The 14,802-nt window shown below is 39.3% G+C and overlaps 1 protein-coding gene across 3 annotated transcripts in view; it reads left to right on the top strand.

Moving 5' to 3' along the window:
• The window catches only part of DSCAM (DS cell adhesion molecule), a gene marked incomplete at both ends in the record, with an annotated part of 734,316 nt that overhangs the window by 483,062 nt on the left and 236,452 nt on the right, over window positions 1-14,802 (top strand). For all 3 annotated transcript variants that reach the window (XM_080695506.1, XM_080695507.1, XM_080695508.1), the window contains one exon: window positions 3,275-3,394. In XM_080695506.1, coding sequence (XP_080551632.1) covers window positions 3,275-3,394 — 120 coding nt within the window. The remainder of the gene's footprint in view (window positions 1-3,274; window positions 3,395-14,802) is intronic.

The raw sequence follows: 14,802 nt of genomic DNA on the forward strand, positions 1-14,802 counted from the left end.
AGTAACCTGATACTTACTTGAAACAATAGATTGGGGTCTCCATGTGTCCCAGGAGACACTGGACATTTCCAGTGTTTAGATCACACAATAATAAACACCATTAACTCCATGTTAAAACTGGATCCTTATTGAACATTGTTTTTTTTCTTGAGCTTCACTCTTTCCTGGTGTTTTTGGTATTCAAAGATATTTTTAAAAAACAAAGACATGAAGGCCTTTTAATTTCACATTATTCTCTGGATGAGGAAATTAAACTTTAGAAATCTAAAATTTATTTATAAACCTGATACCACTTCTTCCAGGTATTTCCCAGACAACCTCTTGCTCAGCAAAATTCAACCCAAGAACATCCTTTACACATGTATGATCTGAGTGGTTCTAGTCTCAGGTTTGCTTAGTGTGAGCCCCTGGATGATCCAGGCATATAATTCTTACTATAATTTACAAGTTTGTTTTCATAAAAAGGAACTACATATCTTCTGATACATTATTAAAATCTATGATAGTCTTATTTTAACTTTTAAAAGAAATATATAAACTGAGTGTGGTGGCACACACTTCTAATCTCAGCATTTGGGAGGCCAAGACAGGAGGAGAGCAGTTTGCAGCCAGCCCTGGCTACTTAGTGAGGCCCTTTGCAAATCAGTGAGACCTTGTTGAAAAATAAAGAATAAAAAATAAGGATAGGGTTGTAGCTCTAAGGTAGAATGACTCAGTTCCATCCTCAGTATCAATATATGTATATATTTATATTTGAGCTTCCTCTATTATGAAGAATGTCGGGATTTGGCTCAGTCATGCACTTAGTAATACATAACTTTTTCCTTAATGTGGTCTCAAGTGGCATGATATTGAGCTGATAATTGAACTATTAATTATTCTCCTTGCCATAAAAATTTAAGGACCCACTTATTTATTTCTTAGGGTTGTATGTGAACATGGATCAATGTTTATGTCTGAAGAGATAATTCCAGTCTGAGAGCAAAGGGTGTACACATGGAGTAACTCCTATCAGTATCTAGAATATCTTCAATATGATATAGTAGAATCATAATACTAACTTAGGGGCCAATTTTATATATAATTACCCTATACTCACAATGTGTTAATGGCTGTTTCCTCTATAGAATTCCTCTAATGATTTTTTAGTAACATTTCTTTGAATTAGAGCCAAATTGAGGGGAAGGGTCAGGATCAATTATAATTGGACATTTTCCCAGAGGAAATACAAGAGATTGGTTACCTTGTCCATTTGAGCCAAATAGAGCACAGGATATAAATGACTGCAGATTCGCCTTCCTCCCTTGGGGAGAATCATTCCAGCATGATGTTCTAAACTTGGCAGTCTACCCTTAGGGTTGATTGATTATTTTTATTTAAAAGTTTGTTCCATGTAATCTTTAGAATTTTTCCTACAAATAATTTTCTTACAATGAGATGATCATCTCTTATTATAGTTTTGTAAATATATTTACATTTTATTGAATCTACTCATCTCAATATTATCCACATAAAGTGAAATTGATCACTAGTTATGCAATATTCCAGATATCTCATGCTCATGAAAAGAGGTTCTTTTATTTTCAGGTTGGGTTGTTCTTTCAGGATGTGTCAAGGATGGACATACCTGTATTTACTAATCAACACTCGTATCTTTAAAACTCAGTTCTGAGAATCTTCCTAACCTTAATTCATTTGATCCTCATAAAACTCCTATTAAATGGCTCCTGTAATTATCCCAAATCTGCACATCAGGAAAATAAAATGAAGAAGCATTTTATAACTTGCACGAGGCCATCTGATAAGAAGTAGCAAAATGGAAACCAAACTGATGTGTTGCTCACTCGGCCATATGCTCCTTTTCTTCACTGTTTTGCCTTTTTTCTAGAAAAAAAAAACAACTTTTTTTTACCTCCAGAAACCCTGCAGTGAGTCCTATCTCTAGTTGCTTCTTGTGTCCTGATTTCATTCCTTCCTTTGAGGTTATTTTCTGGCCAATGTAGCCTTTGCCATGGCTTATATCATTTCAAGATGCCTCTCAGCCCCTTGCTAACTTGGTTCCTAAACCTCCCCTCAGTCCATGACATATGGGGACTGGAATTCCTAACTATCTGTAACGTATATCTCCATGTCCTATCTCAAAATGGAAAATTCTGGCCATATTAAGGCAGATAAGATTAACCCTGTTTGCAACTGTGGGAAAGAGAGAAAGAGCACTCATCTGCTAAGTGTTTGATGCCCTGGTGGATACAATCATTCAACCCCATGTGGAGTCATGGATCTACGCGGACACATTTATGGACTATGACACTGTCATATGCCACTTTTTTCTAGAAGAGTTTGCGCCATCTCTTTAAGACTCAACTTCTCTTAAAATTGTCCTCCTTTACCTCAAGCATTTGCTGTCTCTTTTCTCTTCAAAAGTATGTTTTAAGTAGAGAACATGTGCATGTGTTAGGTAGTGATAGACGTTTCTGGGACTTTACAAAATTTGCCAGACAAGCAATTACTAAATCTCCCAATTTTTATAAGTACACTATAATGACTTTCTGGTATCTCACTTCAGTTGGTCTCCACAGGCCCACTTTGACTCAGGATGGTGCTGAAATCAGGAATAAAGAAGGGAAATTTCCTAATGTAAATGATACACATTAACAAATATATCAAAATCAATCACTAAGCCAAACATGGGAAAGAGAGAGAGGGGAAGGAATGGAGTGGAAATTGGGTAAGGGCTAATTGGGTGATGTGTGCATGTATCCCTCTGCCATAGTATACTCCATTAAGGTGTATGACTACAATGCACCAATAAAAATTTAAAAAAAAACAAAGGAATAAAGTCTGATGTGTTTTTATGAGATTTTGGGGAAAAGTTTAATAGCACATTGTTCTCTTTCTTGGCTTTAGAGGATGTCTCTTCACTCTTCCTTTATCTTCTGTTAGAGGAAAATAAGCCTCTTTTTCTCTCTTTAGATGGTGGTCATGTTTCTATTTTTCATGGACTGTATTCTAGAACTTTAGTAAAACAAATAAAGGAAAACAGTATGTCAAATTATTTTGGTCTGGTCAAACTCACACACTTAAAAGGCCAGTTTTCCCTTATACAAATTAATACCCACCCCTTACAAAAGTTCACTCATATGTAGGAGAAAAATTGCCAACATTGATATTGCTTTCCTCATTTGTCCCGACCTGCAACTGCCTTCTTTATTTCCCCATATATGTAAAGCGTTCTCTGTATTGTCTGAATGACTGGTGACATTTCTCTTTTCAGTTCCTCCCAAGTTTGTGGTTCAACCCCGGGACCAGGACGGCATTTACGGCAAGGCTGTCATCCTCAATTGCTCAGCTGAGGGCTATCCTGTACCCACTATCGTGTGGAAATTCTCTAAAGGTATGAAGTCACTTGATTTGTGTGTTACCTGCGCAATAGACGTTGTGTTCTAAAGAATTCCAGTCCTAACAGAGATGTTTCTTGCCAGTGGGAATGTCATTCTCTCCCCCCTACCCTTCCCTACTCTCCCTCACAAGGTCCACCCAGGTATCTTCATTCACATAATGCAAGTAGCTACTAACCTGTCCACAAAGGGGCCAGGAACATAATTCATGAAGGTTAGCTCAACATCTGGAGAAGAACTACTATGCCAGTGGGGTATGATGGTGCACTCCTATAATTTTAATACTTGGAATTCTGAGACAAGAGGATCATAGGTTTGAGGACAGCTTCAGCAAGTAGTAAGACTCTTAACAACTGTTTCAAAACAAAAAAATAAAAAGGGCTGAGAGGTAGAACACCCCTGGGTTCACTTGCCAGTACAACACACATACACACAGAGAAAGAAGTACCTTGTTCACCTATATTAGATACCGTGTCTACATAGAGACTATTGCAAATCCATACGGGGAGAACTGCAAGAATTACTTGTTGAATTACTCATTGTTGGAAATTTATATTCTTAGTATTGAGATAGATGAGATTAAGTGACTGAAGAAAGTTAAAAATAAAATCATTGATTTTTATGTACCTAGTTTCTTTAGAGTATGCACATCCCATACCATTTTGGGGGGCAGCCTTTATAAAGCATCACGTTGTGAGTGGCAGGAGCCCCCATCTCCCCTTCAAAGGCACAGCAGCATCCCCTGTTTCCAGATAACATGGTAAACATGTGTGACTAGAAGTGTGCACTGTGGACACTAATGGTGGAGTCACGTTAGACACCTGACACAAGGCTCACGCTCTCCATTCCTTCTCCTCCAGGAAAGGCTCCTCAGCTGTCCTTGCAACCATGTTGGAAGCTCCATCTCCTTCTTCATTCAACACTTTAAACCAGTAGCTTACTTATAAAACAGCTGAGGGCCAATTACATCCTGTGAGATAAACCCATCCATCCATCAACGCAATCATGGTCCTTTCCCCAAGTAATCTAAAGCCTACTCTGTAGATCTAATAATTATAGATAGATTTATTTATTTTGTTTTTATAATCATCATTTTTATTCTGGATTTTTTTTCCTAAACTAACATTACAATCTGTTATGAAAATAAAAACAGTGAGAGGACAAATCGGCTCTGCCCTGGCCAGCCCCCTGCTGGCCTACGTGCTGGAAGGGAAGTGGGATGAGAATTTGACCAGGACAGCAAAACAATTAGCTACTTAAGCTTCTGGGCAACTCTCCTTTCACATATAACTTATATTGTCCATGTGAGAAGCACTATTCACAGCTGACGACACCTGTCATTCAGGGTTCCTGCCTGTGTGATGGCGTGGCTTGGACCATATTTGAAGCGCACAGTGTTGCATTGATGCATGCCAATGGATAAGGAGCATCAATTCAACTTATGATTGGAGATGGTGGGCATTTTCCTCAGAACTCTTCAGAATTTATTTCCTCATTTTCTTCAGAATTCCATCAATAGGCAAAATGTAACCAACACCTGTCTAGATGGATAGTGTGGTATTTCTGCACAGGCCTCTGTTTAGTAAACACATCACTGAATACGGGCCTGAATTACTCCCAATGTGTTTGTTCCCTGTCTGCACCTTAGTCGGCTCCTATCTGCACTGGGTGTCAGTCCATCCCTGAGTGTAACTGCTTCATGGGGTAAATTCCTGAGGTGTGCAGACATGACCACATACAAAGCTTCTGATCTGTCCTGGACAAGGGTACTTTGGTCTCCAGCAATATGAGGGTGTCTATGTGTCCTCTACAACCAGATAAGGAGATAAGGTGTGTGTGTGTGTGTGTGTGTGTGTGTGTGTGTGTGTGTGTGTGTGTGTGCATATGTACCCATGTGTGTTCCCAGGGGCATTTTACCTCCAAGCTAAAACCCCCTCCCCTGCCGTATTTTATTTTTAATTTTGAAACAGGTTCTCCCTAAATTACTCAGGATCTTACTAAGTCACTTAGCTGCTGAAACCGGCCTCCCTCATGTGATTCTCCTGTCTCAGCCTTCCAAGTACTGGGATTACAGGCCTGTGACACCATGCCCAGCTGTCTTACACACTCATTACACACTAAAGAGTAAAAATGCTTTCCCATTTTAATTTGCCTGCCCACATTATTAGTGGTATTTTAAATGTTTTAGCTGATTTTACTGACCATTTTTATTTCCCCTTTGGGGAATTTTTTATTCCTCTTATTTGCACATTTATCTGTATGTCTTATTTATTTCTAAGAGTGTTTTACACAGGTTAAATAACCCTTTATGGTAGATGTATCTCTTCCCATCCCTGTCTCGCAAATCAAGTTATAGTAGCTTACTTTTGTCTTTATATTTTATATGAAATATTAAATCATCAAAGCAAAATTTTTAAATTGATAAGAAACATTTGAAATTAAAATCTTCTCAAATAATATCACTCAAATGTAACCAAAGGTAAATATTGTAAATATTTTTTGGTCTGGCTTGTCAAACATGTCCCGAATTTTATTTATACTTATTGGTTTGCTTATTTATCTACTTATGTATGTATGTGTGTATGTGTGTATGTATGTATGTATATGTGCATGTATGTGTGTATGTATGTATGTGTGTATGTATGTGTGTATGTATGTATGTATGTATGTATGTATTGGTATCGAACCCAGGGGCATTCTACCTCCAAGTTATATCCCCAGTGTTGTTTATTTTATTTTGAAACAGAGTCTCACTAGGTTGATGAGAGTCTCACTACTTAGTGAGGCTGGACACAAACCTGTGTTCCTCCTGTCTTAGCTTCCCAAGTACTGGTATTATAGGTGTGTGCCACCATACCCAATTCTGAATTTTATAACCATAGATACGCATAAACATTTTTTAAAATTTCTGATCGCATGATTGATCCTGGCTTATAACTATCTAGTTAACAATGTGCTGAGAATATCTTTTCATGCCAATAAATACAGGTATTTAATATTACTTTTAATATTTGTGTATAGTTTATGATAATACATCAGTAAGAACACCTATCTATTGCCTTTATTAAGATCGAGTTCAGCCGGGCGTGGTGGCGCATGCTCGTAACCCAGCGCTTGGGAGGCTGAGACATGAGGATCGCACAGATTCGAAGCCAGCCTCAGCTACTTAGTGAGGCTCTCAGCAACTTAGTGAGACCCTGTTTCCAAATAAAATAGAAAATAGGTCTGGGAGGATAGCCCAGAGGTAGAAAAGCTCCTGGGTTCCATTCCCAGTACCACAAAAATAATAATAATAATAAAAAGAAGATCGAGTTCTGTGACCTAAATTCACAATGGTTCACTCTTTCTCAACATCTACTCTGGGTGTAAATAGAATTGGCTTTTTAATTGTTTTTAATTATTTTATTAGTGCATTGCAAATATACATGATAATCGCGGGTGATGTGATCAGAACATACCTGCAAGTGGCTGCTTGTGTGCTCCCTCTGCGTCCACCTGGTGGTAACAAGATGCATAGCAGGACCTTCACACATGCCACAGTGTGTTATTTGAGCTGTTTCTTTAGTCTGCCTTCCTCTAAGTCCAATCCCCTTCATCTGCTCTACAGATCTCTCTCTCTCTCTCTCTCTCTCTCTCTCTCTCTCTCTCTCTCTCTCTCTCTCTCTCTCTCTCTCTCTCTCTCTCTCCCTCCCTCCCTCCCTCCCTCCCTCCCTCTCTCTTCCTCTTCTCTTCTTCTCCCTCCTCCTCCTCCTCCTCCTCCTCCTCCTCCTCCTCCTCCTCCTCCTCCTCCTCCTCCTTCTTCTTCTTCTTCTTCTTCTTCTTCTTCTTCTTCTTCTTCTTCTTCTTCTTCTCTCTCTGTATTATTTAAGCCCCCTTCCTCATTTTGGAGCACAATGTTATATTTTGATTCATGTGTGCATTGTGTAATGATCAAATAGAATAATTAACATATCCATTGCCTTAAACAGGTTTCATTTCACTGTGGTGAGAACATTCAGAATCCTTTCTTCTGGCTATTTTATTAAATATACAGTAAATTTTTGCTAACTGTGGATACCTTGCTGTGCAACCGAGCTCCAGAGTTTATTTTTCCTATCTATATAACCGAGCTCCAGAGTGTATTTTTCCTATCTAAATGTAACTTTGTCCGAGTTGACCTCCCTCTCCCCATCCAGCCTCCCCTCTGCTAGTCACTTTCTGCTTTCTATTTCAACTAGACTGACTTTTACAGACCCAACATATGAGTGAGAGTGTGCAGTATTCTTTGTGTTCCTGGCTATTTCCCTTACTGTCCCTCAGTTTCATCCATGTCGTCACCACTGACAGATTTCATTCTTTTGTGTTGGATCTCATAAGTCTTCAGAAACCCAAACTTCTTTTTCATTTTTCTTTATAATACTGAGTATTTAACCCAGGGACATCCTATCTCCAAGCTACACCCTTTTTACTTTTATTTTATTTTTTCAATTTATTCTTTTTTATCGGTGCATTGTAATCATACATCATTGTGAGGCACAGGATGGTAGAGACATACAGGCACACGTCACTCACTCAGCCCTTCCCCAATGCCCACCCCACTCCCTCTGCCCCTCCTTCTCATGACTGGTCAGTGATTGACTTCCATGCCTGTGAATGCGTACCATGCACATGAGGGAACCTCCCTCTCCCCCTTCCCATCTCCTTCAGTTAGTTTGCCTCCTTTACTCATCTAAGTTTTTTCCTTCTTTGTCTAGAGCTCGTCCCGTGTCCCATTTTCTCCCTAGCTTCCACATATTAGGACTTTTCACTTCCGTGACTGACTAATCTTACTTAGCATAATGCTCTTCAATTCTATCCATTTCTCTGCAGATAACATTTTGTTATTTATGGCTAAGTAAAATTCCATTGTGTGAAACTCCCATAGTTTTATAAGCCATTTATCTGTTGATGGACATTTTGGCTGCTTCCATAGTATTTTTTTTTTTATTTTGAAACAAGTTCTTACTAGGTTGCTCAAAATCTTGTAGCATTGCCAAGGCTGGCCTCAAACCCGAGATCCTCTTCTCTCAGCTTCCCCAGCACTGGGATTACAGGTGTGCACTACTGTGCCTGGAGAGACTCAAACTTCTCTTAAGAAACGTCCTATCGCTCTTTGCAAGCCTATCACACCCTCAGAACACAGCCACTAAGCTCCAATGGTAGTGTGTACGTTTCTAAGAGGAGGGAGAGTAAACGGGAGGGCTGCCTCTTCTACCTGAGACGGCTTTCATTAGGGACCTTTCCAGAATGGTGTTGCCAATCAATCTTACTAATGTCTTCCTGCCTCCCAGGGCCAGCCCCCCCCTACCTTCTGGGGGTCTACAGCTCTGTCTTGCTAAGCACAGGGTCACCGTGGACACTGCTTGTGTTATTTCTCAGAGTGAGAGGGGCAGGTGAATGCGGGTGTCTCGAGCACCAGGTTTGAATGTCGTGTTTTTGTTTTTCTCCAGGTTTTTACTCTTAAGAAAAATGTCATAATGACTTCAATCACATCGATCCTGGTAGAAGTGTTCATTATTCTGCAGGGATAATTTTCTATAAGTAGAACTGCTGGCTCAGAGAGTAAACACCGTTGACAGCTTTTGAGATGCATTGATAATTGCCAGTATTTTATTCCCTTCCATTTTCTCCCTCAGTCTGCGGTATAATGCCCGTTTTTTAAAACCAAAGTCATTCCGTATTATGATTGGATTTAAATATTTCCCCCTTTAATAGACAGCTATTATATATTGTTATTTTAATTGGGGCTGGGAATAAGCACAGGACTTTCAGCCTCCCTCCATCTGAGAAGCACAGATATTATGATGTGAGACTCGTGGCTCATGCTCTGTCCTGGCAGGGGCATGGATTGACTGGTTTCCCTTTAAAAGAGACTTACTTTTTTTTATATGCACTGAAAAAAACCTTTGAAGTCAGGTCAATTTGTAGTCTATAGCTAGGCGTTATTTATTTACAGTCAATTTATCCATCGTGTCTATTGAGTATAAAGACTCAAGTCATGTTTTCTTTTTATTTTTAAATGCTCCGTGAGTTTCCATGAACAGTTGTTCTCACTTGTGCTTTTCTTCTTCAGGGTCTCCAATTACTGTGCCCCAAACTCACCACCCATCGTCCACAGCTGCCACTATTTTCCTCTCTTTTAAACTAATTTATTCTCACTTTGTTTTGTGTTTTTCAATTTCTATTTTCTGTGTCTTTTTTTCTAAGAAAACATTTCTTCTTTCACTCCCTCCAGTTTCAGCTTCGTGTTAATCTTCATTCCCCCCTTCTTTCTCCAGTTCCACAGGCTCACATTTCACTCCTGAGCTCTGGCTTTATAGACAGATGGAATCGCTATTCATCGGTACGTTGTAATGATGCATTGTAGCGAGGCTCAAAGTCATACGGGCATGCGCACAGGTGTCCGTGTGTTTCCCTTACAGTCCCACCCCAGTCAGTACCTACTCTGTGATATCAGTGCTGATACCTTCCTACATCCTCATACATGGGCGCACCATCATTTGCGTAATTTATCTACCAGCTCTTCCTTCCCCAGCCCTCCTGGTATCCCCTTCCAATATTGTACTGGTCACGCACATCCCTCTATAAGGTCCCTTCTGTTCTGTATTTGCTCCCTAACTTCCATAGATGAGAGAAAACATTTGCTCCTTGGCTGTCTGAGACTGACTGACCTCGCTTCCCATAATATCCTCTAATTCTATTCATTTTCCTGCAAATGACACAGATTTGGTTATTCTTTGTTACTAAAATTTCATCGTGTATAGACACCACATTTTTGTTATCTACCGGCAGACAGTGTCATCGTTAGACCCCGGCATCCTTCAGAATTCTCATGTGTGAAGCAGTGCGCGCCCCAGAGCGTGGTAGTTTGTGTCAATACCTGATTCCTTTCTCAGCTCACATCACATCCTCTGCGCTCACAGCAGGTCTGGGGGAGCTTCTGTCTGCACCGGCCGGCCGGTACTAACTTTGTGTTTGTTTTCCCCGTTGTCCCCAGATGTGACTTCGCTGAGCTGGGACTAAAACTCAGAGCGATGTTCCCCTTCCTTGTCTTTCTGCATGGCTACTGCTCAACATGCAGGGTGGCCTGCCCACTTAGCTATTTCATAGTAAGGATGCTAACCACGTCTTCATTTCGCAGACAATAACTGGCATGATTTAGTCTTCTTTCTCACATTTGATTTATTATGCTTCCCAGAAAGAGAAGAAATGCTGGTTATTGTCTCCATCTTCAAATCCAAAATCCTATTGTTTAAAATAAAGCTTTGATACCTTTATATTTTTATTTTAGGAAAGGAAGTGAAGTTGTGGAAAAGAGGCAAAGTCATGGATTAAAAGAATGGACCATGAATTCAAACCCAGCTGCAGTGCAATCTGGCTGTTACTTCACATACATTACTTGATCTACATGAAAAACAAACTCCTTGTATATAAAACAGATAGAATTAGGGGAAATAATGTGAATATTTATAAAATGACTCATAGGACCCAGGCATAGTGGCGCACACTTGTAATTCCAGTATGTGGAAGGCTGAGACAGGACGATACAGGTTCGTGGCCAGCCTCATAAAGTTGTGAGATCCTCTGCAACTTAGTGAGACTCTGTTTCAAAATAAAGAATAAAAAATAGGGCTAGGGGTCTAGCTGAGAGGTATAATGCCCCTGGGTTCAATCCCCAGCACCCCCCCCCCCAAAAATGACTCATAGAAAGCACTTACTACGGTAACTGGCAGGTTTCTCTGTTATGATTATCACTATTATCCTAATCATAACTTATATGGTTAGTCCATTGTCCTAAGACCATTCATCGAATGGGATGTTATTATTATCTCTTGAACAGAGATAAATTTGGAACAGAGCAAATGATGGAGTGATAAATTCTTCCTTAAGAATGGTATCATGTTTTCCCTTTCAGGGGTCGAAGGTTCCATATTAAAACACCTCAGTAGGAATAAGTTCATACACTCCCCAGTTTCCTGTTCCTCTTAAGTTGCAACGATCTGGTTTTTTGACCCTGCCCTGGTCATCTTTCAGGTCTCAGTCTGCCTTCAGCCTCAGGCCGTTATCCCTTCAGTCCAGTGTGCACGGCATTTTGCCCCCCTTTACCCTTGCGGCTACTCATGTGCCGCCCTTGCATGCCACTTCCATGGCCTTCACCTTGAATGTTGGCTTCATGTCCCTGCTCTGCAGCCGGAGCCTCTGCATTTCCCTGTATCTTTGGGCACAGATGCTATAGTCCTGGCCTTGCCTTATTCTACCTACACAAGACAGCCAAGATCAACCTTCTAACAGCAAACCAGACCAATGGAGGCTGCAGCTCGCCTCCCTGCCTGATGTCTGTCCACTCTTCTCCTGGAATTCCTCAGCACTCACCACAGACCAAGCAAGGGTTCCATTGCCCGTTGCTAACATTTCATTCCAAAGCAACAGCTGTGGCTGTCCAGATGTGCTTTGTTCTCTTCTCATCCTCATCCCCATCCTTGAACCTACTCTCTGACTGCCGCCTACCAACTGTTCCCTGAGAAGGAAAACCCTAGAGAAGATAAACAGGCTCATTTTTCAGCAAAACAGCATCGTGTCCATGGTGATGAAAGGGAGGGAGACCCTTGATTCCTTGGTGAGGGAAAAGCTTTCTTAGGATTTAGAGGCAACTCAGGAAGTATGGAGAGATTGCCCCCCACTGTCCTGTTCTTGAGCTCAGTTTTATTCCTCCTTGCTAGGGGGGGCTTTGAACATGTTCATGGACTAACTTCTCTAGCCTTTCATGTAGGCATCTACATTTGAATTCATATTCTCTTGTTTTCCTTGATGTAAACAATTTTATATTGTATATAAATGGATTGCCATTATTTCATATAAGATGTCTCTACCATCTTGTACCCCATTCATATATATGACCACAATGCACCAGTAAAAAAAATTAAAAAACAAAAATAAGAATGGAGAGAGAATAAGTAACTTGCCCAAAAGGACATTTAATTAGCTCAGGGAGTATTAGCAATCAAGTCTTTATGACTCTTAGGCAAGTACCCTCTCTACAGACTAGCAAACATTTGAGAGTAAAAGGAAAGATGAAGCAGATACCTTATTTGCTGCTAATTATGATGCTCAGCTAAACTATCCCCATGTCCTCAGCCTCCGGGAACACAGCTAGGCATATCTTCTCAAAAATAAGAAAGATTAAGGTTACCCAGCATTGACTTCCCCAGTGATTCAGTGTGTGCCTTTACATAGTGCTATAACATTTTATTTCCATGTAATAAAGCATTAAAATTATCCCCACTCGACCCGAGCTAGCCACAGAAAATTGACAGCTTTTTAATTAATGACTGCTGCCTGCAATATTATTTCTTCTAGCTGATTACCCAAGATGCTTACCTTGTGCTAAGAAGATTATAGGATTTGCATATTGAATGTACTGGTCCAAATTTTGGTCTTTAAAATAATGAATTCCAAGTAGATGACTAATAATTCTGCCAAACTACCGTGAAGTCAACTGAGCTCCCAGCTGAACCCTGGGATCTATGGTCTTTGCAGAGAATGAATTGGCTGCTAATGGTTTAACCAGTGTTCTGGTTAATGTCAGCAGAGATGTTTAGATGCTAAAACTCTTCACTTAGGCTTGTTTTTTTCTGCTGAATAAAAGATTTAATGTTTTTCAAACACACTTAAACTTTATTTCTGTCTTCATTAGGTCCTTTTAATAATGAACAGGCTTATCCCAGTTCATATGGAAATTAATAGATTAGCCTCTCTGCTGTATAAGAGAGAGCTTGGAAATGTATTTTTTGCAATGTGCTTCTTTAATACAGATTTTTCAACTATCAAAAATATTTCTCTGGTGACAATTTTTTGAAGAAAGGAAAAAAATGTATGTTGTTGACATGAACAACCCTCTAACTTTCTCAAAATATACTTGTATTTCATTAGATTTTTGTTTTTTTAAACAAAGTTTACATAATTTTTAAATACCATAGATTTTTGAGATTTCCTGATTTTTAGTCTAACAGATATATATATTTTTTTAATTTCACATTCAGCAAAGTTTTTAAATTGGATGTTTTAGACTGCAGGTAACCCCTAATCTGCAGTTGATTTAAGAGAAAGACATTAGTAGCTTTAGCAGACTTTTAAAATGTGGAACTGAATTTCACTGCCTGAATAGAAATTAAGTGGCTTTTCTAAACTTTTAACTTCCTGAAAAATTCTTCATCCTTGTACTAAAGAACATATTCCCAGTAAGAAGCAAATTTTATAATTTATAGAAGTTATTTAAAATATAGTCTACTTTTATAGAAGTCATATGATCCTCTTCATAGATAAAGTATATCTGAAAACATTCAATAAATCCTGCTAAAGTAACAAGAATCAAAAATTGTAAAATAAGAATATAGAAACATTTTCTTAAAACCTAAAGTGCTTTGGACTGTGAAGAAGACAAAATGGTCAGTGGAAGATATGTGTGATGGGTAGTAATGGGCCATGTACTTAAGAATAAGTAGAGTTAGGCAATAGATACATAAAAAGAGGCTCAAGATTGTATATACACAAAATAAACAAAAACACTAAAACTTGCAGGTTTAAATAAATTATATAGCCAGGCATGGTGGTGCACACTTGTAATCCCCGTGCTTGGGAGGCTGAGACAGGAGGATCGCACAGGTTCAAAGCCAGCCTCAACTACTTAGTGAGGCTCTCAGCAACTTAGTGAGACCCTGTTTCCAAATAAAATATAAAATAGTCTGGGCGTATAGCCCAGAGGTAGAAAGCCCTGGTTTCCATCCCCAGGACCAACAAAAAATAAAATAAATAAATAAGTAAGTAAATAAATAAATAATATATGCTATATTGATGATTATTAGTATACATTTGTTTGTGAGGCATAAATTAACCCCAGCTATCACCAATAAAGTAAAAGAGTACATTGTTTAATAAGGAATTTAGCAATTTGTGTTAACATTAAAGCGTGAATTACCTATAGCTCTTATTTCACTGCAGAGATGGGCCCTCCAGACTGCCCAGCACTCTACCTTCTTTTCTCCTGATGGTTTGGCAGGTGGAGATGTTCATTTCATTGGTAATATAGTCCAAGCAGTCATAAAAGGATTAAAAACTAAAGGCAGAATTAAAATAACCACAAAACAATATTGGGCGCTATACCTTATTTTCCAAACATCAGTGCTTAAACCTTTCGGTGAATGGGCTCTGTTATTATCTTGCTCTGTAAGCCACATGCCAAGAGAGTACGCAGCTTAGCTAATTTCTCAGTGTATTGGTGATCTGCTACTGTGTAAGAAATTAACCCAAAGCTTAATGGCTCAAAACAGTACACACTCATTACCTTCCCATTTCTGAGGGTCAGAGTGCGGGTGTGGCCAGGATGAGA

The sequence above is a fragment of the Muscardinus avellanarius genome, assembly GCF_963383645.1.
Source record: "Muscardinus avellanarius genome assembly, chromosome: 5".
In the NCBI taxonomy this organism is placed as follows: domain Eukaryota; kingdom Metazoa; phylum Chordata; class Mammalia; order Rodentia; family Gliridae; genus Muscardinus; species Muscardinus avellanarius.